This window comes from Numida meleagris, chromosome 1, assembly GCF_002078875.1.
Source record: "Numida meleagris isolate 19003 breed g44 Domestic line chromosome 1, NumMel1.0, whole genome shotgun sequence".
Taxonomy (NCBI): domain Eukaryota; kingdom Metazoa; phylum Chordata; class Aves; order Galliformes; family Numididae; genus Numida; species Numida meleagris.
Window position 1 is genome coordinate 46436350 of NC_034409.1, and position 26841 is coordinate 46463190.

The 26841-nt window shown below is 44.7% G+C and overlaps 1 protein-coding gene across 2 annotated transcripts in view; it reads left to right on the top strand.

Moving 5' to 3' along the window:
• The window catches only part of ELK3 (ELK3, ETS transcription factor), a 32796-nt gene extending 6364 nt beyond the window's left edge, over nucleotides 1-26432 (top strand). Inside the window, exons 2-5 of one of the 2 annotated variants that reach the window (XM_021392825.1) lie at nucleotides 11149-11357; nucleotides 19373-20167; nucleotides 22550-22672; nucleotides 24812-26432. In XM_021392825.1, coding sequence (XP_021248500.1) covers nucleotides 11151-11357; nucleotides 19373-20167; nucleotides 22550-22672; nucleotides 24812-24910 — 1224 coding nt within the window. In that variant the 5' untranslated portion in view covers nucleotides 11149-11150 and the 3' untranslated portion in view covers nucleotides 24911-26432. The remainder of the gene's footprint in view (nucleotides 1-11148; nucleotides 11358-19372; nucleotides 20168-22549; nucleotides 22673-24811) is intronic. The other variant, XM_021392887.1, reaches the window with a different exon arrangement.

Consider the following 26841-nt stretch of genomic DNA (forward strand, 5'->3'; position numbering starts at 1 on the left):
CAGAGAATTTCTTTCGTGTTACGCTAGTATGGCTGAGATGGGAATTGGGATTAGCATGGAGATACAGGCCCCGTGAAGCCTAGTGGCTTAGAGCAGGCTTGGAGCAGCTGACATGTGGTTAGGTGCACAATGCTGGTATCGTGGGGCTAGTACAGGCAGCGTGTCTGCAGCCCTTCTTCCCCCTGCCAGTGCTTTCATTTGGAAGCTTTCTGGTGCACACACTTCCTCCAAAGAGTATCAAGCTGGACCGGTTCCTACTCTTTCCTGGAAACAGGGTACAATAAAACAGGCTGTGCAGTCTGGTCCAAGCTGAGGAGTGGGGATACAGTCTTTATTTAAACATGGAATCTCATCCAGAAATCAATGTACAGGTCAAAATCGTGGCTGTTGTTGGTTCTCCAGAGCAGCAGAGACACAAACAGCCCAGTTGGTTTATTGATGTCATTTTTAAACACAGGCAGTCCAGGCTGTTCTTACCAAGTTTGCTGTAGTAATTGAAATACTCTCTCGTTTCCCTCTCTCCTTCATAGCTTGCCACAGCCATGGCAGTTAGTTCAGATAGACAGGACATGGACAGTACAGGAGGCCAACAGCCAAATCTTCTGTTGGCTGACATCTCATGCATTCTAAGGTACATTCTGTTGGGTATTCCAGTGGCAGATGGGTGAAGATAGGGGAAGTGTGTGGGTGTGACCTTCAAGTTCTTGCTGGTGTTCTAGACAAGTGAGTAATCTTAGAAGCTAAAATAGTCTTTCAATTGGGTTTCAGTTTAGCTTAGTGCATGGTAAACATGTATAACAGAACTTTGATTAGCACTGAGAAGGGAGGAGAATACCAGATTATTGAGATTTTGTCACGTAAGAGAGATTCTTAATTTATGTTTTCACGATGAGACCTTTCAGAATTAATATCACTTAAAGTGATAAATAATAGACCTTTACTGGCATTGCAACTAGTTGCTCATTAGTTATGATTAAGGAACACGCACCATGTTCATGCTCCATGAACTACTAAAACAGTGCAGTATGGATAGGGATTGTCTAGGTAAAATGTCTGTTTATACACATACGTTTCCATCTGCCCAATTGCGTTACACCACTTTTGGTATAATGCTGTGACTGAATCTCCTTGCAACGTGAGAGTGTACAAGTGAGCTGGTTATGTTACTGACTAGTTCAGTGACTCCTAGTGCTAATCTGGCGTGTTCTGACAATTCAGTGCGCATAGGAAGGGGAGCTCTGGCTGTCACCTTGCTGAGCGGCAGGTCTTGCAGAGACGGCCAGCTGCCTCAGCGTGCCTGAGCAGAGCTTGCATTTCCTTTCATTTTGACCAGCCTCCTCTGTCAGCACAGTATTAGAGAGACTTGCTTGTCTGAGTTTCGGAAAAATCCATCAATAGGGGAAGATGATTCAAAAAATTGAAATAAAAAATCTTTTAAAAGCACCATCTGATACAGCCGATAATGCTACTACGCCAGTTAATGTATTACAGCCACCAGCATAAGTTACAGAGCATTCAGTCTGCTGTCACAGCACTGGAAATTTTCATACTTTGATGTAAGATAGGAGTACTAATAAGAAAAAAGCATTTAGGAATAATCATCACTTGGTATGTCAAGTAGAATTCTGGAATAGACACCATTCCCGAAGGCTGTACCATCTTAGGGACATGGTTTAGTGGGCATGGTGCTGATAGTTGGACTAGATGCTCTTAGTGGTCTTTTCCAAACTTAGTGATTCTACAATTCCATCTGTCCTCTTGTGTCCTTAGCTGTTTTTCTTGTTGCTCTTTTTTTTTTTCCATTGTTTCTCCATACATATTTTCTCTGAATTTATCAAAGAGACCGTCAGAGATTTTATATTGGACAGTCCAGTAACCATGAGCGGCGTCCTACCAATTTCAGCAAAAATCTAAGAGAAAGTCCTGTGGGGAAAATAAACATATAGAGCTGGCTTTGGAACCAGAAGTCCCTCCGATTGCAGCGTAGCGTGTTGCCAGCATGCCACAGATGTGCGCCACATGAGGAGACAGAAAGCAGTGTGAGGAGCCTGCGCTCATTTTACATCTTTCCCAAGATGCATGGCTGGGGCCATTGTGGATTTATGTTGTTCTGTTTTTGGCTAGCTTTACAAGTAGTTGAGCAGGTTGTTTTTCAAGCCTTTCTTGGGGAGGCCGCTAGCCTAGCTGTATTTCCTCCTGCTGAGAGCTTCTGCTCAGTCTGATTAAAATGGTTTCTTGCATCCTTATGTAAGGAACTGGAGAACTGCATCCTTGTGAAGGCTCTGCAAACCCCCTTGTTTTAGGGGCGGCGTCATCACACCTCCTTGGCAGGCGACCAGTCCTTCCTGGTATTATTGTGTAGGCAGCGGAACTTAATTCCTTTGGACGCCTGCCTCAGCCTTTCTTTGATTTATTAAAAAAAAAGAAAAACTGAAAACACTGTATTTCCAAATATACCTACTGGAACCATTTCTGGTTGTGTGTTGTAGGAGTGCTTTCTTTACTGTGCTGTAACCTGATGTTAGCATGTCATATTTTGCTAGGTCTTGCTGCTGTCTCTCATGTTGCTGTTAGCTGCAGGAGTCTATTTATTTTTTTTAAATGTACTGAGGCCAGAGCAGTGGGTATTCTTGCTTGAGAAGGAGACACCGTAAATTACTACACTTTACTGTCAATAATCTCTTAAATTATCATATAGAAAAGACTTGCACAGGAATGGCAGAGCAGGCATAGCTCGTACGGCTTTGCTGAGGACATCAGCCAGCAAAACCCTCTGTGCTTTTTTGGCACGTCCTTAGACCAATTTGGATTTATGTGGCAGTATTACTGTAGAGCGGATCGGAACTTCTGTGCTGGGGCACTCTCCAACTTTTTCTAATGTTTCCACTGGGTGGTGCTGCAGGAATTCCTATTTTTTTTTTTTTTTTCACTTAAATCTGCATTTCCCAGAAAGACGCCTTTAAAGTATAATAGGAGGAAGTCCTGATTTAGAAAGTTTTTGCAGTTTCAACACAATGGATGAACTTGGAGGATGCTCTGGCAGGAAACGTCCTGGTTGCTGGATGTGGAAAATTTACCAGCGCTCTGTCTCATGCACCCAGCCAGTTCCCTCAAGTGCCTTGGATGTGGATCGCACCGTTAGTTTGATTTATTAACCTTTAACAGAGAAAGTTCTGCATCATGTTAGAACAGGTATATTTACACACTTAGCTGTGAGCTTATTTTTTCCAGGCCAATTAAATTAGCAGCAAGATCTCCTTGGATGATGAATAGTTGAAAATTTCCTAAGTAAACAAACCGATATTTGTTTTTCCTCCTTTCTGGCAGAATCATTGACTTTTCACCAACCACATCCTATTTATCACTCTGGAAGCATCTCTGTTGAGAAATAAAGTGTGAGGACTGACTCAGGCTTTTGCTTGTTCTTTCAAATGTTTCTTAGCAGAAGTTTGGGCAGATTAGGCAGTGCTCTGTAACCTCCCGTGGCATACGCATTGTTCTGCAGACTGATTTGCAGTGGAAAATGTTACGTGGGACACATTTTTTGATTATTCTACAGAAATACCTTTTCATGATCAGCTTTCTTCTGTAATCAAGTATAAAACAAATACATGCCGTTTTCTTTTTTTTTTTTTAGAAATTAAAACGTAGAAGAAAAAAGGTCAGCGTAGAGCATTTGTAAGCTGCTCAGCCTTCCATACAAATATTAATCGTAGAACAATATCAAAAATACATATGGCTGAAGCAGCTAGAGGCTGCTTTACTCCTTGGTTTTCTTTCCATAAATATATTATTTTGTCTTTGATGTGTGCCCTTGTGGAGTTGAATTATTTTGGTAGTTTCCAATACAGCTTTTTAAAACTCACCTAACTGCTTATAAGTATTACCGCATTTTAAAAATGAGCGTAGATTAGCGACATCTCAATTTCCAATATGGAGAAACTTGTTAAAAAAGAAAGTAGGCATGTTCTTTCCTGTGTTGTTGCAGTCCTCTCAAGGGTTAAAATGAACCTGAGACAGTTAGAAAAATAAAACCAGAGCTGCTATTACAAACTGGGACAGATGTAGGAGGCCAGGTTTCCTGTGGCCCATTTTCCAGTTTCCTGGCTGCAACCTGCAGAAATAAAGGAAGCCGAATGCGAACGTGAATGAGAACCTAACAATGCCCCACGTCGCACTGCTCCGAAAAATGTGCTGCTCGCCAGAATTAGGATACAAAAGCAGCAAATGGATGCACAAAAAATATACACACGTTTCCCAGACTAGTTGAGAACAAAAAATCAGGCATTTGTTACTGAGAAACGCTGCGTGCTTGCCGGAGCACTGACTTCCCTGTAAGAGCAGTGTAAATGGAGGTGTGTGCCTGCTGTGTCTGGGTGTAAGAAAAGGAGCTGGATCTTCTACAGCTGCTTTGGCTGCAGGACGAAAAGGCTGTGTTTTTCAGATGTCAAGTGACATTAATTTCCGTGCCCTGAGTCTGCGTCTTAATCCTTTTCACATACATGTCTGATCACTGGCTCTCTGTGACTACCTAAAGTGCATAATGCTGGCTGACACCTTCCTGATTCAATTGATCCCCAGCTGTTTTTTTTTCTGGCCCCTGGGTTCCCCGACCCCCTCTCCCACTCATCCGTCCCCCCTCTTCCCCAAGTGCCATGCCCTGCTTTATGGCTTGGAGCACCAGGTGTGCTCTGCAGACCCTCTGAAATGACAAGGAGCTGTTTTTCATGCTTGTGCTTGGAGGGATCTCTGGTTTTAGGCTTCAGAGCTTGTTTGTATTGATTGTCCAGGATCAGCAGAATATCTATTTTAGAAAGGCCGCAGCGGAGCTAAATGTCGAGTGGGGATAAAGGACTCAGTTAGGAGGCCTGGCATGTCTGGGAGAATGAAGGACGAGCACGCAGCTGTAACGTGCTTGCTCTTCTTGTGGAAGCTGAGGAACTGTGCAGGCATCCAGAATGCTGCAGAGCTGCTTTCCGGCTTCCTTGCCTTCTTCTAGCTTATCCTATGCAAGAGTCTTACGAAACTCAATGCTTCAAAGAGCATTCTGCTTATCTCACTGCTCATGTCATAAATCTTTCTGATAGGGAGCTCTTTCTTTAGCTAGTTTTGTCTCTGAGCCTTCTGGTTTTCTGGTGCCTGAAGATGGCTTGTATATTTGTTTTATTTTTTCCCAGTAGGTTAATGACTTATTTTTGAAGCCTTAATGCCACTTTACTGATATTTTATCCTATAGAATTTGATATGTATTGTCTTAGTAAGAAGTGGCAGTGCAGCCCATCAGCACACACATTTCTTTTGTATGTCTTAACCATTTCTAGTGCAACTTGTATAAAGTTTTCATAGTGCTTGCTGGTGCTGGTAGCCAGTCTCCATACACCAAGCAGAGAGCCAGGCTTTGGCTTCTTCCACTCCCACCTATCACTATATTGGAAAATCAGATCTTGAGTGGGATACTTTGCCCTGTGGATATGTCTGCCCTTCGGGGAGAGCTTTCGGTGCTGACTTTGCTGCTGTTCCCGGTTCACACATATCAGTTAGGAAACTAAGGAGTTCAGCTGCAACAAATAGGGGCGGTGTTAGCAGCACAGATATCCCAAGTTGCTTCCTTCCCACACAGGTCCTGAACGTAACAGTTGATGCATGGAGGTCACGTTGTGTCACGCTGGCCGTGCAGTTGGTAGGCTTTATACAAAGGGGTACACTGGAAAGTGTACACCTTAGGAATGTAGACAGGGTGTTAACATGGTTGGCTGTCACCATTGCCCGAGAAATGGATTTTCAGACCTGAAACACCCTTTTGACATCGTATGCACTTCCAAGTAGAATTCGTTTTAGCTCAGCCACTGATTTTTTTGCATCAGTGATAGTGAAACTGTTGACAAAGTAAAATTACTGTACTATTTCAGGTCTAGCAAGTTTTGTTTCCTGGCTCAGAAAATGAGTATCAAATTCATTGTATAAATATTCAAGAAGTGGCAAAGTTGCAAAACCACGTTAAAAATAGCATGAAGAAATAAATTCTGACTCTGTTGTCTATATGAATTCAGGTTCGTCTTTCCATGGCACAGAATATATGTTTCTCTTCCATAGGTTGCCTGTCACATTCTGTACCATAGATGAACGCCACTAAATAAGTGCTTTTTAAAAACTATTTTTCTTTTAATCCATGTAAACTCAGTATGTAGTTCCATGTAGTATTTTCTGCCTGGCATTCAAATCCTGTACAGAGCACAGAAGTAAGAGGAATATTTATTGTTACACTTTGATATTAATAAACAGTTGAATGAAATGTGGAATATATGCCCCATAGGAAGTGACCACATCCTTATACACATTTATGTCATATTAAGGAAATGGTGGGTTCTTTTTCAGTTAGTAGAAGTTCAAAAGAATTAGAAAATATGTAAATGATACGCAAAGTTTTCTGAAGATTTCTGATTTTTCCCGGACATAATTTATAATAGCTTAGTGGTTAAATTACATGTCCTTTAATGCTTCTTTCAGGTGATTCTTCCTGTCCACTGCTCAAATCAGGTGCATGTGCACTGTGGGGCCATGTTGTTCTCCCGGGAGGACAGTTAGTAATTTATGAAACCCCAAAATGGTGCCCAAAAAGGAAGGCGAGTTTAATATTGTGGTTGACCTGATTGGAAATCAAGTATTTAGGACTATTCGAAGAGTAGGCCGAGAGTTTTTACTGTTCCCCTGCAAATCGTTTTAGGGAATGAAAATGGGGCACCAACATTAACACCAGTTTACCAACTACAAGGTAGTCCATTTGAAATGCCCAAAGCCTGCTTTTTCAGAATATTTAACATTTTACATCATCATTTATGCTGGGCACAAAGTTTCCATTTAAGGTGGTTACAGCTGGGAATATTCAGTGCTCAGCACACCAGACCTGATGGCATCAAATTGGATGCTTGGAAGAAAAGGGGCATACGAGTAATGATCATCCGAAAATGTAGTTTGCCTGATTTACCTCATGCAGGAATTATATATATGGTTGCTGTAAGCTTGTGTGCAATATGGGAAGCTTTATGCAGGAACTTGGTGGCAGACAGAGAGTTGGAGTGCATTGCTGCAGTGAGCTCTTTTATTCAGTATGGACAGGCTTGGTTCATATCTGAGAGCAGATTTATGCACGTACCAATTATATGCACGGATACTGAACTTTTAGGCATGCAGATTCTGTATGAAGTCTATTCAGAGCCATGCTCTTGGACCTGACCCACAACTTGGGCTGGGCAGAAGATAAGGCAAACAGGTTGATGAGGAGCTGCTTAAATCTAATCCTGCCACAAGCATCTGCCCTGGATCCAGCACCTGCAGTGCCCCCAGAGGTCATGCATGCTTCCCAGGTCCTGCTTGATCAGGACGCACCTTTTCCTTTAAAAATAGTTGCAGTCACCTTTCATAGTTGTTGCTTGTTGGAAATAACCTCTCCTTCATTACCAGGATGGTAGCACTGAGTGGGTGTCTGTGTAGGATGTTCTACTCATACAGCCTTGCTCTGATCCACATACACATATGGCTGAGTCACCGTGAGGCCCACACGTGGTAAATACAATGGAATCCAAAACTGTTTACATTTGGTAAGATGATAAGCATTGGAAAACAGGTTCATAATGGAAAGTGTAGTGCAGTGTTAGCTGTAGTTTACCCGGTGAGCTTTCTTAGCCAGAGGTAAGTGAGGATGAGGGAACCTGCAGCACAGTATGCTTCACTGTGAGATCAGTGCCACCTGAACTCTCCGAAGAGACATGATTGCTGATCATCTGAAGGAAGATATGATTAATAGTCTGGAAGGAACCATCTCTAAGGACTGTTTTGGGTAATGTCACGGAGGTGGAGCTGGTGTTGGTGTTTGTATTACTCTTCCATCTTTAATTTCCTCAGTAGCAAAAGAGCCTGAGCCAGGCTCTTTTCAGCAGTACCCGGTGACAGAAGAAGGGGCAATGGGCACAAACTGGAACACAGGAAGTTCCGTACGATCCTTAGGAAGAACTTCTTTACTGTGAGGGTGACCACGCTCTGGAACAGACTGCCCAGAGAGGTAGTGGAGACTCCTTCTCTGGGGATATTCAAGACTCACCTGGATGTTTTCCTATGTAATGTACTGTAGGGACCCTGCTTTAGTGGGGAGGTTGGACTTGATGATCTCCAGAGGTCCCTTCCATCCCGTACCATTCTGTGGCATTACGTACACAGGTTTGTAGCCTGGGACACCTATATGCATTTTAATAACATTTTGAAGGAAGTTATTTATCACTACTAACAATTTTCCAGAGTAAAAAAAAAAAAAGTTCTGTTTATGATTTCCTGTTCAAGAAAGCAGTATGATTCAAGCTGAAATTATGCAAGTATCTCTGTATAATGCATAAGTGTATAGAAACTGATTGTTTTAGAGCAATGTGTCTGCATATAACTACCATGTATGGTAATATACGTTATAAAGCTTTAAATATTAATGAAAAACTATGTGTATGTGCTGCCAGATGAATAGGGCCACTTTGATAATTATGACATTAGAGATGAATGATCTACGAAGGATGTTAATACTTGCACAGATGGTGTAATTTAAAGGAACTTTGTAATAAAGACTGTAAAGCAGGTATATAACTTCCAGGTATTTTGAATTCTAGCTATGTATATCTTTCTTGCCTTACCCTGTGTATAAAGTGATAAAAAATATGCAAGAAAGCAAATGCAAAACCTTTGAAAGTGCCGAAGGACCCGTAAGAGGCAGTTTAGTTTCAAGAATACCTAACAGCCCTGTGAGCCTTTGCCATCTCTTGAAGGCGCTATGAAGTTGAGTTACAATGCTGGGTGTTGTGGATATATATTTGTCCTTCTGTCATTCTGACTGGATTCTCAGTCAGGTAGAGAAACGAGGCTTTTGTAAAGATAATAAAAGCGTAATTAATTCTGCAAAACCTTGTTAGTCCAGTGGAAATCGTTTGGACCAAAGCTCCAAATTGTTTTGCTGCAACACTGTTTGCAACCTTTTCAAGTATCTTTGCCTTGTTTTTACCAAGCGAAGAGTATGTCATTTATTTTCTTTTTCAACTACTGTGTGGTGAAGACAAGCGCACAGCAGCATCTGGTGAATTAGTGAGAAAAAGAAAAGGGTTTCTGTAGCTCTGGGGCAGACTGAAGAGGGAAGCGGTACCTCAGTCCCCTGCTGCACTGCTGCCTGCAGGGATAGCTGGAGGTCTCCCGCCCTCTGGTGGTCAGCACACCAAAGGGAAGGTGAGGCGGGGTCCTGATGTGTGAGAGTAATATGCTGGGAACCAAAATGAGCAGGGAAATCAAAAATCAAGACTATGTTTAGATAAAGACAAAAATATCCATTGTTACATGAAGTCAGGTAATAATTCACCCCCATTCACAGCGGGGTGAATTAACTCAGTAGTGCTGGCATCTCTAAATCTGCATTAGTTAGAGATAATGTAGAATCATAGAATGGTTTAAGTTGGAAGGGACCTTAAATACCATCTGGTTCCAGCCCCCTGCCATGGGTGGCGACAGCTCCCACCAGCTCAGGCTGCGCAGGGCCTGATCCAACCTGGCCTTGAGCACCTCCAGGGATGGGACATCCACAGTGTTGTAGTGCCTCGCCACCCTTGTAGTGAAGAATTCCTTCCTTACACCTGATCTGAACCTATCCTTTTTCAGTTTAAAATGATTACGCCATATGATATCACTACACTCCTTCATAAAGAGTCCCTCTCCAGCTTTCTGGTAGGCCCCTTAAGGGCCTAAAGGTACTGGAAGGCCACAGCGAGGTTTCCTTGGAGCTTTGTATTCTCAAGGCTGAGCAACCCCAATTCTTCTAGCCTGTCTTCATAGGAGTACTTCAGCCCTCTGATGATCCTTGTTGCTTTCCTCTGGACCCACTCAAACAAGCCTATGTCCTTCATATGCCGCAGGCCCCAGAGCTGAACGCAGTGCTCCCAGTAGGGCCTCAGGAAGGCACAGCAGAGGGGGAGAATCAGGAGAATCACCACCCTCCACATATCAGAATTAAATGTTAGAAGAAGCCAAGAAAAAATGGCTTGAGGCAGTATTAAACATGCTAAGGCTGTCAGTGGTGTTGAAAGTGAGGGGAAATATTTTCTAGTTCTGTAGTTCAAAAATCCAGTTGCAGCTATATCTTTATTACAATAATACATTGTCTTCAGGGTGGTAAGATGCTCAAGTTCAGTTGTGTATGAGCCTGTGCTGAACTAGAATTCATTCATTCTTACATGTATTATTCTCTTGCAGTGCCTGAAAAGAAAAATATATTCAAGGAGAGGCTCAGTAGCATGGGCACTTAGCAAGGAAAAATATTCAGACAACCTTAGAAGTGAGAGCCAGGTACTGTTAACAATATTCATTGCTCTCAGTCGTATGTGTAATAATAAAATCAAAGGTCATTGTTAGAGAAAGGTTGAGAATGTCCTTAAGTAATACTGAACTTTCATCATGCCTGCGAAATAGGTAGTAGCTTTAGAGGTGTTTGAATTGGCCAACAGGAACAGCAAGAGCCGTTTGAGGCCCTGGCACAAGCAAAAGACATAAAGGCTGTGTGAAACAGGGAAGGTGGGCTACGGTGGGAAGGAGGAAGTGTGTTTTCTGATCCTCAAAACAAAGGAACTCCTCCATTTTTCCCTTTTCCTTCTCTTCTTGGATGGGGGAACATCCAAGCAGGTTCAGTATACTTATCATGACAGTAAGTAGTAGTTTTTCAGTTGCTTTCAGCACATGGTTATGTAAAATCTTTTCTTCTTGGTTTTTTTTTTTTTTTTTTGGTTTGGTTTTTTTTTTTTTTTAATGCTGTACATTCCTTTCAAAGGTAGCTGCATGCATTGTGGTGGAGACCTTGACTGGAGATGACTCTGTACCATGTAGACTAAGTGGGCAATGCTTTCCTAAATACTTGCTGTATTTTTATGTGTCGCATCATAGCAGTGCAAAAAATATTGAAACGGGAGTTTGGGACTTGCTGGTCTTGTGGATATTTGGTGGTGAACGATGTGGTTTCCTTTGCCAAGTTATGTTGAATGATTCTTACACGGAGCGTATTACTGAAATGAGTGTTGTCTGGAACACCTGCTCCCAAATGTTTTTCACACCGTTGCTCTCCTTTGTCCCTTGTAGGTATGGAGAGTGCAATCACACTGTGGCAGTTCCTTTTGCAGTTGCTGCTAGACCAGAAACATGAGCACCTGATTTGCTGGACGTCTAATGATGGCGAATTCAAGCTACTCAAGGCAGAAGAAGTGGCTAAGCTGTGGGGACTCAGAAAAAACAAAACTAATATGAACTATGACAAGCTGAGCCGGGCGCTCAGATACTATTATGACAAGGTAAATTTTGTTATTCTCACGCCGACTAAGAGAGTAGAAACACTACTGTTTAACATTTCACCCCTGTTGTGGACGCTTTTTAAAGTTCCCCCAGTTAGTTTTTACAGCAGATGATACTACTGAAGACAATCATGGTGGAGGTAAGAGAGCAGCCATGATGGAGAGGAAAACACTGCACATCCATTTCCTGGGGCTGGGGTTGGGGGAGGTTTTGGCCTAGGCTTACACTTACTGATGCTTTTGTATGTTTCTGTGGCTGTCTGATATTTTCTGTAGCTTTTGACAGTAATAAAATAACTGTTGATAACAGAGAACTGTTTGATTATTACAGCCTGCACAGGATTGTCAGAATGCAGGGAGGTGGTAGAAAGTGGTAATGCTGCAGTGCAGCAGGTATGGCAGCTGTACCAGCAGGTACCCCCTATACCAGAGCAAGGAAAGAACACACAGACAACCCAGCGGCATAGAGGGGTAGGCAAGAGTTTTCAAAGTTTTCATGGGACACAGCCTTTGGAACCTGGATGCTGTTGGCCCATGTTTTAACTAGTCTTGCTTGAGCTTTGTAGTAGATTTTTTTTTTTTTAACAATTGTATTGGATTATAATAATGTTTATCTGGAAATGCAGCATTGAAAAATGTCTAGAATTTTTTTGACAGTGCAGCATTACCTCGCAAGAATCTCATTGTAGCTCTTCAGTTGTTAATGCTAAGTGTTTCCAAGGGTTGGGAATTTTTCCACCATATCATTTTAGGACAAAATCTGTGTTAGCTTCAGCAGTAGTCTAGCTTATATGTTGCTGTTATTTAATTAGCATTAATATATGTGAATGAGCAGTGATGGTATGTTTAGCGGGATGAAAGTGCGGAATAAGAGTAGCGAACAGAAAGACTAGCAACTGATCAGATGGCAGATGTCAGAGCAGGGTAATGTTGGGATATATTTGTCAGGTAGCAGTTTCATGCTGAGCTCATTGCAGGTGAGCTATGTTTGTATTACAGTGTTGAATTTACTCTGACTTGTGCGTTTATCTTCAGGGTATCTCAAGTCAAAATAACGGAGTATATGCTTAGACTGGATTTCTTTGTCTAATTTATTTGCCCTTGCAAAACCTATTGAATTTTGCCCCTCCTTCATGCTGACAGAAAGGCTCAGGAATACATCTGTTGAGGTTTGATAGAACTAATTAGACCCTAAGGAGTCAGCATTGTTCCGGCAGCAACCTCGTTACTGGCAAGCTGTGTTTATTTGTCCCCCCCTCTCAAGCTGGTGACAGATGGGTACTGTAGGCATGCACTTAGCACAGCGTTGGCTGTTAGAGGTCCATTTTCAACCTCATTTTAAAAAACTGAAATCTGAAAGAAAATCTTGACTGTACTAATCTGGAATTATTTAGATCAGCCAGTTTGCTTCTGATTTTCAGGGATCATGACCATGCCTGTAATCTAGAAGAAGTCAGTAGAGGGTACTGTTGGCTGGCACCTCTGAAAACAAATTTGTGCAGTACAGTGGGAGTTGGTAAGATGACTCTCACTCTCATGAAACCATCCTTCACTTGGACGGTTAGTCCTTGGTCTTACTCTCTGACAACAGGACGGTGGCAACAGTATAATAAAGAGTGCAAAGATGAGAACAGGGCGTAAGCAGAATTTGTGTTAGATTGTTACAACAGAAAGATGTTTGAAGGAAGTCTCTCGGATGTGGCAGGGTACTAGAAGGACAAAATTACAGAACACAACTTCTGAGCTGCTGAAATAACTAGCATATTCACCTTCTACAATTTCAGACTCTGCCAAATTCAAGGAGTTTCCAAATTGCTTCCAACCTTTTTTGGATGCCGTTTTATTGTTTTGATTAATATTAAATCATTTCAGAATTATTTCCTCTTAAATTGATATTTTTAATAATATATCTGAATTCTTTGTACTGTTTCTTATATTCTTGAAGATTACGTAAAAAGAAGGGCCATTAGATTTTGTATATTGGGGAGGAATACTTCACAGCCATGCTGAGTGGTCTGTTCTCATCTTGGCTTTTAGAAAGGACACTGAGGTGAGATTATATGGTGAGTAACACCGATGCTCAGCACAGGTATGGCACTCTTGCTACCTGTATGAGGTGGGGGGAACTTGATACTGCAGAACTGAGCTCAGAATATTGTTGTCGTGTATTATTTGTAGTGCACTAATCACTAATTCTTGGAGGCCCAGTGTGACTGGGCACTGTACAGCCAGTCCAACACAGCACCCAAAAACCATGTTGATTGCAAGTTAACTTTGCACAATTTTCTGACCAGTCTTTTTGTTCTTCACATTGGAATTTGAAAGACTGTATGAGAGTGTAAGAATTTTTTAGTTGCAGATTTAGAGCACTAAGTGTTACAGTAAAATGCTTTTAGTATTTTGTCTGCCAGAAGTCAGATTTTTCCAGTTAACATCTTTCAAAGGTGGCCTGCCTGGGAAGGCACAAAAGGATTCAGAGGATGCTGCAGCGGCTGTTCCAAGCAGCTGGCATGATGATTTCCCCTTCACAAAGTGCTAAAAAGGCTTCTGCTCAGCATGGGGAAATTCACTTCATTATATGACTCCAACCTCTCCAATTATAAACTTAACTGGGATCAGTGGGGACAGAGAGCCTGCTGGTGGATGAACAGCACATGCAGACAAAGTACAAATACACGGTTAATGACCGAGCAGGCATTGCTTGAAAATAGGGGACAAGATATTTGTAGCACTTGTTCTCTAAGATCTCTCTGATCTCTTCAAATCAAAGGAATGTAATGGCTCTTTACTTGAGCCTCCCTTTCTTCTAATTCTGTTTTTGATTGCTTGCCCACTGCCATCCCCATCACACGCATACCTTTGTCATCTCTGTTGTCTCCACTACTCAGCATCTGCCAGAGGAGTGGCTGTACAGTCTCCAGCACGGTATGGCTGTTGCTCACTGTTCTTACTGCTGCTTCCTTGAACTGTGTGCTCTCCTCCATCTGCTAATTTTATCTAGGTGTGGCATAGGGATTTTGGCCTTTTTTTTTTTTTCCAGCTCTGCAGCCCTGTGGAGGTCATAGCTCCTTGGTGGAAAGAAGGATAAGCACTTCTTTTTCCCTATGTATTGTGGCCTTGTGTATCTACAGGGTCTTCTCAACCTGTAACCCCAATGATGTGGCAACCCGTGAGTTTGAGGCAAGGGCAATGATCTTTGAGAGGTGATGGTGGCCCATGGGCTGGGCCTCCATTTCTTGGGCTGTCCTCTGCTGCTGCATGCAGCTGACGCTAAGTGAGTTTGTCTTTGAAATTATTCACTGTGGAGAAATAAAAGCTGATCACTGGATAAGTGGAGGTTTATAAGCTCTGCCATTGTGCTTGGGGGGAACGCTGGCTTGTTAAAATTCATCATGTGATTCATCTGAAGTTAAAAGTAAATTAATTCCAGTGCTGGAGAAAAATAACACAATTAGGGCAAGTTCCTTAGCGTGGCTTTGAAGCAAGCACGATGTGCTGTTGAGGCTGGTGGCTGTGTTTATGTTAAATTCACATATAAAGCACCCCAGGAAATGTATGGTGTGGCATATCTCAGTTGTAATTTGCTACTGTGATTCTGGTTGCTGAAGGTTTGCAGATAATCTGAAGACTTTCCATTTCCTGCTTCATTTGTTACCCGAATTTCCCTTCACTCTTTTTATTTAATGCATTTCCTATGTTGCCTTAACAGAGAGATACGCAAACGACAAATAGTACTACAGGAAGGAATCCTGTACAACCTACAGCTTGAGCAGCATGTCCATCTTATGTGCTGCCAGTCAAAATGCTCTTGTAATGCTTTCAGACAAGGAAACCCTTCACTTCTGTTCCCATGCAGAGCACTTTTTCTTGCTGTGTGGAACCAAAATGCCTTTTTAAGCAGGATTAGTACTTTTCTTGTTGTTGAAGTTGCCCAGTTGCTTTCTTTCTTTGCTGATAACTGAAATGATGGATACCTTTTGGAATTCTCTAGAGGTTTCCAGACTGCTAAAGGTCCCTATGAATATTTCAAGATGACACCACGTGATAGAATTTTAGAGGGGCAAATCCAGGGAACTGCATCCAGATATCCACAACAATAGGATGCTAGAGTTGTGGAAGTTACATCTTCAGAAGTTAGGCAATGCAGAAGTCATAGTTCCCAGCGTAATGCTTGCATGATTTATGCTGCATCTTTAATTACACAATTGTACACCATTGCAGCAAGCAACTATTCAGTATTTTTGCATCCTCTCTGAAGAGCGTGTGCCCTCAGGCTTTACTCAGCGACTGCTATTCAGTCTGTCTTCTAAAGACAGAATAGATCATTTTAACTTCAGTTAATGGCTGCCTTCTTATTTAGATGTAGATGGCAGCACAGTGTGTAGTACATAAATAACATGGGGTTCTTGTTTGTGCTTGGTGCAGCAGAGGGGACAGAGCTTTTCAGGTACTCTAAGGCTTCTGAGGTGCCCTTGGCCTTCCCTCCCTGCCTGTAAGAACACATCAGACCCCATTGCCTGGTCACTGATTCTGGTACTTAATGCCCAAGTATGTGTGGCAGCATGGACTAATTACCTTGGGAAAAGGTCTGTTGCTTGATCTGCTACCAGACCTTCGGGATATAAAGTGAGAACAGAAATGATTATTTTACTTTTGTTGAAGTCTTGGGTTTTATTTGTGTAAAGATATATTGCAGTGAAACCGTAGCAGTATGATAGCACTAGCATACCAGCTCTACCTTTTGTAGTGGTACAGGTGAGGGGTATCTTAAGGAAGTGTTTGAAAGAGCGTCAGAAAACAGCTTTTTTGGAGAATTGAAAGGAGCTTCTTTTGAGAGGGGTGGGTGGAAGTCAAGTAAGTGTTTGTCTGAAATGGCATAAAAGTAGGTAGTTGGTGCTGTCCTTACTGAAAGATGAGAGTAAAGAATATGGTACTGAGAGAATGGGTAGAGGAGAAAACCCAAGAAACCCACAAGAAACAGTGACAAATAATTAATGTTAGATGTGATGGAAAGAGAAGCCCACTGGACAGCGGCAGGGAGAGCAGGGAGCCTGGCTAAAGCTGCCATGCAGGAGAGTTGTCTGTGTGTTCCTGGTGGAGGTGGGTGAGGAAGGGCTGATGTCCAGCTGGTGAGAGTCTTGCTCTGCCAAAGGTTGGTACAGGTGCATGATTTAGTAACACCTGTGCCTCTGTCAAAAACTTCACAGCATTTGCCCTGTACACATCAGTATAATAAGCATAAGGGCATGAAGTGGGATGTTAACAGAGTCTGCCTGCCTGCACATGCTGATACCCTGTGTTTTGGAGCATTTCAGCCACAGCTGCCTCTTGCCAGCTTACATTCTTCAGAAATGGGAGTGTGAATATTTCCTCCTGCCTTGTTTTTGTACAGTTCACAGTAATTTTACCATTCAGAAAGAAGAGGCAATTATTTCACCTGCAGGTTCTGGTAGAATCCTATTCAAGTGGAAGACAGAGTGGAGAACTCATAGCCAAAGTGTTGCCACGATGTTGCATCCCTGGGTACTCTCAGAGTCCGGGAACTTGACACACATCCAAGCGGGAGCTAGGTGCAGCAGCTACAAATCTGGCCCTTCCTCTTTCCCAAGCAGGGTCCTTTCAGTGCTTAGGGACAAGTTCGTCCCATTCTGCCACAGGTTTTGAGATCTCAGGCACCCTGATTAGAAGTCTTTTCCTGGTCCCAATCTGTCTTCTTGTCCCTTGGCCTCCTCAGTCTGAAGTTCTGCTGGGAAGCAGGTCCCAGTTCCAGCTCATGCTCCAAGTGGCTCCTGCATACTTGTGAGCTAACAGGTTTGAGCCAAGCTGCTAAAATCCCAGTGTCATGCTGGTAAATAGTTGCACCTTAGCTGTAAATGACTTGATCAGAGAGTATGAACATAAGTCAGCATAAAAACTTCAGCCACATTACAGCTTGGATTTAGGTGCAGGAGGAGCCAGGCCACCAAGCCTTTGGCATCTAGCTCACCTGGTCTGTGGAGGAGGACGATCCCTATCCCTCCAGCTTGGAGCACATGGGGACCCGCCTGCCCTGAACTAGTCTTTGAAGCACTGTGGGCAGAGTACCCAAAGTACTGTGGTGTGAATGTGCCCGAGCTCCCCAGAACACTGGAGGGGCAGTGCAGCCATCAGGCAGCAACACCCAGCTGGCATCGGAGCCTTCAAAGCACAGTGCGATGCCAGACAGTACACCTAGAAAATCCAAAAGACAGCAAAAAGGGGCTGGAGGAGCACAGACACCCATTGTCCTGCCACCGAGAGGCCTAGTCTCCCTGCAGAAGCAGTCAGTATCAGGAAACCTCCTTTGCTCTTTGAAACTGAGTGTGGAAAGCCCTGCTTGTCATGGTGCCTGTTGCTGTCCTCCCTGGTTGGAACCATCTTCTGCAGCTCAGAATGATTCTGACAGTTCACCGAAGTGATGTAAAAATGAGCTGCTGCTTACCTTCGCTTCAGTCTTCCGTCAAAAAAATTTTTAAGTGACAGAGGCATTTCAGAGGCAGTTAATTAATTTGTGTCCTTATTTTCTCTTAAAATGCTGACGGAGATTGCCTTGGGCTTCGCATTTAAGAGAAGCCTGCAAAGTGCTCAAGGGGTCTGCACTTGAATCCTTTTCATCTGCAGCCATCATTAAGTGGGCTCGCTGCGGGCATATGGAGACAGAGGAGCTGCACTGAGAGACCTTCTGGAAATATGTTTAATAATGATGGAGGATATATAAACTCTCCGACTCGTTTGGCTGCCTTTTATAGCAGTGGTTCCCTGTTTTAAGCCTGCACCCATCTACAAGTTGCACTGGTGCTTGATGGAGCAATAACTCTTAAGAGGAGGGATTATTTTAAATTAAAAAATATATATTAAAAGGAAGAGACAAACCAAACCAAAACCCAGTTGGGATGTTTCTTCTCGTATGTGAATAGTTAGAAGGTTCTGTGTTTAAGATGGAAGATCTAGTACTGAGTTCATCAATGAAACAGTACAGAAAAAGTGTGTCCATCTAATGTTTCTCTTAATTGACTGAAAAAATCTAGGCCAAGGCCAAAGCCATGGGAATTAAAGCTCATGCAGATATATTCCATGGGCTAAATATATGTCCTGAACTTTAGGACTGCAAAAATAGGCACTGAGGGAGAAGCCAGGTGGGCAGACATGTGTTCAGCTCGGCCTGGGAGAGGGCAGCTCTGTGCCTCCAGCCTGAGCTTGCCAAAGTCAGTTCTCCGCGCTACACATCTGTGCTGCAGACTTGAGAAAAAACTTTCTCCGTTCGTGCTGCAGCTCTGACCTGTGAAGCAAATCTCTCCCTGAGATTCGTTTTGTATTCAAGAAGGTGCCTGAAGGAAGTGCCAGCTGAGGAATGTTTAGATGTCACACTGAGGGACATAGTGTGGAAATATTGGTGGTAGGTGGATGGTTGCACTGGATGATCTTGGAGGTCTTTTCCAACCTTGGTGATTCTGTGACCCAATACAGAACTGCAGGCCCCTCTCTCCCCAGATTGGCCCTGCTTTTGTGGCAGAAGAAAAGATGTAGATCAGGCTCTGTGATCACTCAGTACTGGGCCTTGTCCATACATAAATAGGGAAGACGCTTACATTCTTTTTTTTTTTTAAATGAATGTGTATTTTCTCTACTGTTCTCAGAATCTGTGGCTGAATGAACAATAAATATGGTTTTTAGGAACTATGTAAATATTTACATTCCCATGTATACAGCAAGGCAGGCCTGATTGTAGAGTGCAAGCTGGAGGGGCAGCAGGCGTATGCCCCAGAGCAGGGTCACTGCTCAGGGAGGGTTTTTAAGAGGTGACTCCCAGATAAACCCTCTACCAGGGGCTTCAGGAAAAGTGAGATCACCTGAAATCTCAGGAAATAGTGCTCTTTGTTTCTCTGAAGGGCCCTGAGCGGCCGGAGGAGGCCGCAGTGCTCCTCTGCCCTTTGTGTTTGCTGTGCTCAGTGCCTCTGCGATACTGATCTTCCTAGCGTCTGCTTTTGTATTTGCAGAACATCATCAAGAAGGTGATTGGACAAAAATTTGTGTACAAGTTTGTGTCCTTCCCGGAGATTTTAAAGATGGATCCACACGCCGTGGAAATCAGCAGAGAGAGCCTTTTGCTGCAGGACAGCGACTGTAAGATGGCCGCCGAGAGCAGGGATGCGCACAAGCACAGCTTGTCGGCACTGAAAAGCACGAGCCGCAACGAGTACATCCACTCCGGCCTGTACTCCTCCTTCACCATCAACTCTCTGCAGAACCAGCCAGACGTTTACAAGCCAATCAAAACTGAAAAACTGGAGGAGAAGTCGGAAGGAAGCACGCCGGTCGAGGAAGTGCGGACTGTTATAAGATTTGTGACAAACAAAACAGACAAACAAGTCATGAGGCCCATGGTGTCATTGCCTTCCACCTCCGAAACAGCAGCTGCCTCTGCTTTTCTCAGCTCACCTGTATCAGCCAAAATCTCTTCCTTAATGCTACCCAACAGTGCCAGCATCTCATCTCCGTCATCATCCTCCTCCAGGTCGCCGTCACTGTCTCCCACCTCACCCCTCCCCGCGGAGCACAGGAGCCTCTTCTTTGAGTCCAGTTGCCACGACTCAGATTCCCTCGAGCCGCTGAACCTCTCCTCAGGCTCCAAGGCGAAGTCACCATCTCTTCCCCCAAAGGCTAAGAAACCCAAAGGCTTGGAAATCTCAGCCCCACCTATGGTTCTTTCCAGCACCGATATCGGTTCCATTGCCCTCAACAGCCCCGCGCTTCCTTCGGGGTCCCTGACTCCAGCTTTCTTCACTGCACAGGTAACGCCGGCCAGCCTCTCGTGCTCTTGCCGTAGCCAGCTCTCCCTCAGTTTGACCAAGGGTGTTAGTGCTCGGGGCATGTTGTCAGCCAGTGGAGGAGTGATGTGAGGAGAGAGGGTTCCTTGCGGCGCTGTGCTCCTGAGGTTTCCACATGGTTGTGGGGAGAATCACAGGAAGGGACGACAGGGTTCTTGTAGGTCAGAAACTGAGCATACGTACTTTGAGTTGCTTGGTCAGAGCTCTGTGCTAGATGTTGTAGTCCTTCAGAGTGTGATGTTAGGTTTCAAATAGGGAGTAAGTAAGTAAAAAGTGTGGTGGATGTCCCATCCTTGGAGAGATCCAGGGTCAGGCTGGAGGGGCTCTGAGCACCCTGATCAGCTGTAGATGTCCCTGCTCATTGCAGGGGAGTTGGACCAGATAGCTTTTAACAGTCCCTTCCAACTCAAAGGATTCTATGATTCTGATTGGTGTCTAGGACAGACTCTTAAGCCAGCTTTGATGTGCAAAGTTTTACAGGTCCAGAAAGTACTTGGCAGAGTTCCCTTTCAGTACAGACCTGAATAACTGGTAGGTTTGTCAGTTCTCTATAAAACAACTGTCAGTTAATCATATATCTGTGGTAATGTCAACGTACAGTTCGCGTTTTCAAGCAAGTCTGTGAAAAAGTCTGGTAATTCAGGGGGCAGGAGAAGAAATTACATAACAGAAAATGATCCAGCGTGTTCATCAGTGAGTTTTGTCCTGTGCTGCCACGGCAAAATTAGACTAAAAAATCCTAGAGGGGAAAAAAAAAAGTTAAAGAAAGTTGGTGCAAATGCTAGCATTGAATGAGACAGCTCGACCAGTCATCTGTCGGGGATCAAACCGTGCCCAGAGGACCCGCAGCCCTTCCCACAGTGGCATGGCACAGCTGGGCTGCCCAGGGCACGAGCTGTGCCTGCTCAGCTCGGAGCCCTCACGAGGACCAGGGAGCAGCACACACGCTCGGCCAGCACGGCGCTTGCTCTCCCTGTGCCTATCAGCTGCATGCAGAGGTTTGTGCAAAGCCACTGTGGCTCGGACACACCTGTGGGCCACTGAGATACAGGGCTGTGCCGCAAAGAAAGAGCGATCTGTGGGCCGCTATTCGTCACTTTGTGCATCGTAAAGCCTCTAAGTGATGTGATGAGTGGCAGGAAGAACAGGAGTGTGGCAAACCAAAGCTCGGCAGGCTCCTACAGCCTCTATCTGTGCTATAACCACAGCAAGTGTTTTGCTTGTAGGCAGCAAATTTGACAAATCCTATCAGATGCCAGCTAGACAGAATGACAGCGTGAGTTATTACAGGCTTGCTTTAATCTACTGCTGCCCCAGAACTCAGGATAAAGAGCAATTTCTCTCCTCATTTTGTAATCATTTCTTTGAACGCTTCATTTTCTCATTCATCTCTGAAGCAGAGTCCTTCGTACCCTGAAAGTCATAGAAGGGAATTATGGGTGTCCAACCTTCTGGCTTGCGTGGGACGTGTTTAGTGAAGAGGAGTTGTCCTGGGCTACGTACAAAATATATAAAGTACTTAATGTATAAAAGTAACAAAACCTCTTTTTTATTAGGTTTTTTTTTTCCATTAAAATATATACAAAAAAGAGGGCAACAAAACCATAAACCTAGCGGGCTGGGCACATACAACTGTACGTGATTGCGATCGCTTTCAGTAGGATGCCTTGCTATGGCACTGATGGTTGTCATCCAACTGAATGCTATTACACATCTTTTTTGGCAGGCTGTCCCATCACAGAAGAGGCAGATGGCACCCACATAGGGTAGCCCTGGGCCTGTTGATTTTAATGTTTGGTTATGCAGCAGTGTGGCTTTTACCTCTGTTTTAACTGTCTATTTCCAGTGTGGATAAGAAGCATCCTGCATTCTAAGGAATGAAATAAAACCTGTACAGCAGCTGCGTTCAGCTAACTGTCAAACCTCAGTGTGACAGCTGTAACAGAGGCTGGAAATGGGCAGGGAGCAGGAGGGCTGTGCTCAGGTGCCGTCCCCTTGGTTTTGATGCTTGTCTGATGGTGACAGTGCTCTATTTGCATGAAGTAAATGTGAGGAGGTTCAGAGGCTTGCACTGGCTGGTGCTTGGCTGTGGCACAGCTCGCAGGTATGAACGCTGGCCATCAGAGGGTGCGAGCTCTGGCTCAGCACTGGCATTGGGCACATTTACACACCTGCAGATCTGAACAGAGCACAGCTCGGCCTCAAGTCCTCCCGCTGTGGCTGCACCTAGGTGTGAATGAACACTTCCAGGTTTTCCTTATTCTTTCCTTATTCTTACATATTATAACTCAGCAGAGGTAAAACCACTCCGCATATGACAGAATATTGATGTTTTCTGTCTTGCAGACCCCAAGTGGATTATTGCTGACCCCGAGCCCGCTGCTGTCCAGCATCCATTTCTGGAGCAGCCTCAGCCCCGTTGCTCCTCTGAGTCCTGCCAGGCTGCAGGGACCCAACACTCTGTTCCAGGTAGGTCTGTCTAACTCACAGGTTTCAATTCTGGAAGCGCATGTGGAGGCCATGTCAGGGGAACATCTCAGATCGGTCTGGAGCTTTTCAGGTGGTTTGAGGAAACACGGGAGTTCATGGGTATTTTTAAGAGGGGTGTGTTTGCCTGCACCACCTTTAGAGCACTGGCAGCACAGCCAGACTCTACTGAGCACTGTCTGCTCTGCAGTAGAAACATACGCATTGCATGAAGGAAACAGAATAAACACTGTGCCATGGTAGGAAGAAGGGAGCCCTCAGAGCTCCGAGGAGACAGCACAGCGAGGTGGTGCGGGCTCATTCTTCTATCCCAAGAAGATACTTCTTCTAACCCAGGAGATGGGATACAGTTGTATTTAACATAAGGGCACTCTGAATCTGAAGGCCACATGTCCAGGTTTGCAAATTGCCCAGGTGAACACAGACAGGTCGCTTACCCCTCTGAACACCACCTCTCTGTATCTACGAGGAGAAAAGCAGCGCTGTCCCACTTTCATGGGTACTGGGATTGTGAAAATCTCAGTTTTTCAGAGATGCAATAAATAGCAAAGGCATGAAGCAAAAAGCAGTGGCTGTGGAGCTCAGGGGCAGTGCTCCAAGGCTGAGGAAGGGATAATGGGCAATGGCGTGAGCAGCTCCAGCTGCAGCAAAACAGCTGACTGAGTGAGTCACAGGAGGAAAGAGGCTGAGCAGCTAAGTGGCAGGAAACACAAGAAGCCCATGGCTAGCCGAGCAGCTGAAGAACACAGGGAGAGCCTGGGAGTGAAGCTCCTGAATGCTGCAACTGGCCAGCGCCAGCGCCAGAGGGGGCTCTGAACCCTCAGGGAGCGGCTGCATTGGGTTGGGTGGCAGTCCTTCTGCCTCCAGCCACACAACGCAGAGCCCTGGGGCTACTTTCTTTTCACCTGAGTTGAAAGAAGGTTTGCTCGCTGATAAAGGAGCCAAAATGCTGCTGGCAGCCAGAGGCCAGCACCGCTCTACGATTGCCTGCCTCACCCCCTTGCCTGCTGACTCACAGGGAGGTGGGAGCAGGCTCTGTACATTGTCTTCTTTTAGGCTGTGCTCAGCTCTGGCTCTAGCTTTACAGTGTTAGCGTTTCTGTAGGACCAGGATAGAATCCATCAACGCAGCAAGCCCAGGACGAGCCTGTGGGGCAGCACTGCCCCTGCTTTGATGGGCTCGTGGTGCATAGCTGGGCCTGGCTGTGCGGATGCTCATTACCTGCTGAATGCTCTCCTTCCGTGCTTACGAGGTGAAAGCAGCTCCCACACACCGCCGCCCGCGCACCCTCACAGCCTCCTTCCGCACAGATCACCTCGATACGTGAGCCTACCTGGAAGGTCTTCCCTTTGAAGTCGTGCTGTTGCGCAGTTAATTACACTGGGGCTGGTGCCGTGCAATGGGAGCGCCGGGTGGGGGCCTGGTGCCACAGCCCCACCCTGCTGCCGGCCTGGGCGCGTTAGGAAGGAGTCAGCGCCCGCGTGGCAGCGGGCTGCAGGCAGGGCACGGGGAGGGGCTGGGGCACGGGGGCAGGTAGTGAGTAAGCACTCTTTGCGCAGTTCAGAAGGTGTTAGGACAAACTGCCACGGAAAATTCTGCGTCAAGTACTAAATGATCTGGAATAGTGACCGGGCTGTTTCTTAGATGAACTGTAACTGCTCCGGTGCTTTGTGCTCACAGTTGTGCTTTTTCTGTCCTAAAACTGCACCTCAACTTTCACTTCTGCAAGGATTTTTCCTGCAGAGCTTTAATGAAGGGCAGATGAAAAGCGTGGGTTGTAGTTAACGTTCTGTAGGCCGAGAAAGATTTTTGGAAGCAGAACGGAGGGCACCCATTTCTCCGTGTTATTCACTTCTCCAGTGATTACAGCTGCTGTATGTCAACTTTTACGTAAAATACAGCCATTAATAGGCTTATCCATCCTGGTAGGTTTAGAAGTGATTCAGGTTTCATCCCCTGCTCCGCATTCCTGGTGTCTGAGGCAGGCACACGGTATCCATCCTACTGCACAGAAATCACCGTTCTTGAAGACATCTGGGGTCGGCTGCTAGTGCGAGCGGCGTGCGAGGGGCCGAACGCCGTGAGATGAGAGAGTAACTTTTACCTTTTGGCCTCTTGCAGTTTCCAACTCTGCTAAATGGTCACATCCCAGTGCCACTCCCCAGTCTGGACGGGGCCTCGTCTCCAGTACTGCTTTCTCCGAACGCTCAGAAATCCTGATGGTGCCTCACGCGTTAAGGACGTTTGGTGGATTTAACACTTCATTCCTATGGGCTAGTTTTTCCTGTGTCATGAGAAGGACATCCCGAAACCCTCTGTTACTTTGGTTTGCACTTTTCATTACATGGATAGTCTACTTTTATTACGTTAGCGTTTTTAAACAGTGTTTATATATAAAAATATATATAAATCTGTTTCGCATTAAATGAATTATAATTTTTTTATATCATAGCTCTCAAGTGTTGAACACTTCTGTTGTTGATGAAGTACTTTTCCGTAATGGATTGCAACTATGTATCTAATAAGGATGTGAAGCTTCTTTTTAATACCTTTTTCTGCCTATTACGCATTGTGCTTGTGTAAACTATAACCGGCTGTGCCTTCTTTTGCATAATGTCATGTAAATGATTTATATATTTTCTAGTATTAAGATGAAAAGCTGAAAGACAAAACTAGTATTGGACAGCCCTACGGTAGGATGTCAGTATTTTCTCCACGGATAGGCCATACGATGCAGCGTATTTCATGTAACTTTGTATTAAGTGCTTTCAAGTTGTATAAAAATAGCCTTATAATTTTTCTTCGCTGAAGTGAAAAAGGTAATAAATGTTACAGTCAGGAGATGTATTCAGGAGTAACAGAGCCACATTTACACCCGAATTCTTCTGTGGAGTTGCAGCAGGGGAGAACCGGGCCGCGCGTACTCGTGAGACGTTTCCAGCGTTTGAAAATCCTTGTCAGAAAGGAGACGTTGCTCAGAATTTATTTGGTGCATCCATCGTATGAACCGTCACCGCTACAGCTGGAAGGCCTGCAGGTAGTCTCTGTCCTCCCCGGAGCGAGGACCGCTCCCACCCAGTTCCCAGGTGCTTCGTTCCGATGTGCCAAGTGCCTTCTACCACTTCCCTGGAAGGATCCTTCTCGCTACTATAGCTCGAAGGTCGCGCTTCCCCTTCCCCCGCAGCTGGAGAAGTTACAGGACTGAAAATGTCTGCTGCTTGTCAAGAGGCATACTGTACTGTGTACATCTGGCATGTTTATGTAGAAACGTCTGAATTCTGGATGAAAAAAGCAGCGCTGTGTTACCATGTACTTGCAGCTTGAACTTAGTAGGTATGTCCTCTGCCTTGAGGTGATGGCTGAGTCATCTAAATGCCAGGTTAGGATGAGGCCAGACTCCCTGGCACCGCAGATTCTAATCTTGGCAGGGCTCATGCAAATCATCCAGTTTTCTGAGGCGGCTAAATTGGGTTGAATGAGGTTTTGCTACTCAGGTCTTTCAGATGAGACCTCCCGAAACCGAACCAAAATCAGAATCCTGTTTGCTCCAGGTCAGTAGAGCCTCTGCCTTGTTTCCTGGCCAAGCAGCTGGTCGCAAGTCTGTGCGTTTTGAAACCTATGCAGTGAGTTGTCTGCTGATTTTCTGCTTGGATGCATTTCATTGATGATGTGTGTAGTTAATTGTAAAGTGCTTTTGGATCCTTCAACCTGAAAGGTGCTAAATAAACATTTTATTACTGCAGCTCTGATGTTGAAAAGCCATTTTTGGGGCAGAGGTGTTCTGACAACAGAAAGCAGGAATTTTCCTGGGGCTCCTGGGTTGCACGGCAAAAAATGACTCCACGGTTTCACTCGGAGTAATTACCTGAATTAAAAACCTCTGCATCTACATGCAACACCGGTGCTGATAACCAGGGCAATTAGGTACAAGACGTAAGGAAAAGGAATGAAACAACGGGGCTGTCACTTGCTTGATTCAGTGTTGTAAGAGCTCCGAGAGGAACCATCCCATGTAGTCGAAACTGGAAGATGCAGCATATATATGTGAAGGGTGGTTTTACACTAAGTAAAACCAGAACAGGTTGGAAGAAAAGGCAGCATACAACTAATGGGATTGGCTGGTCTAGCACAGATTAAATCACAAAGGCTTG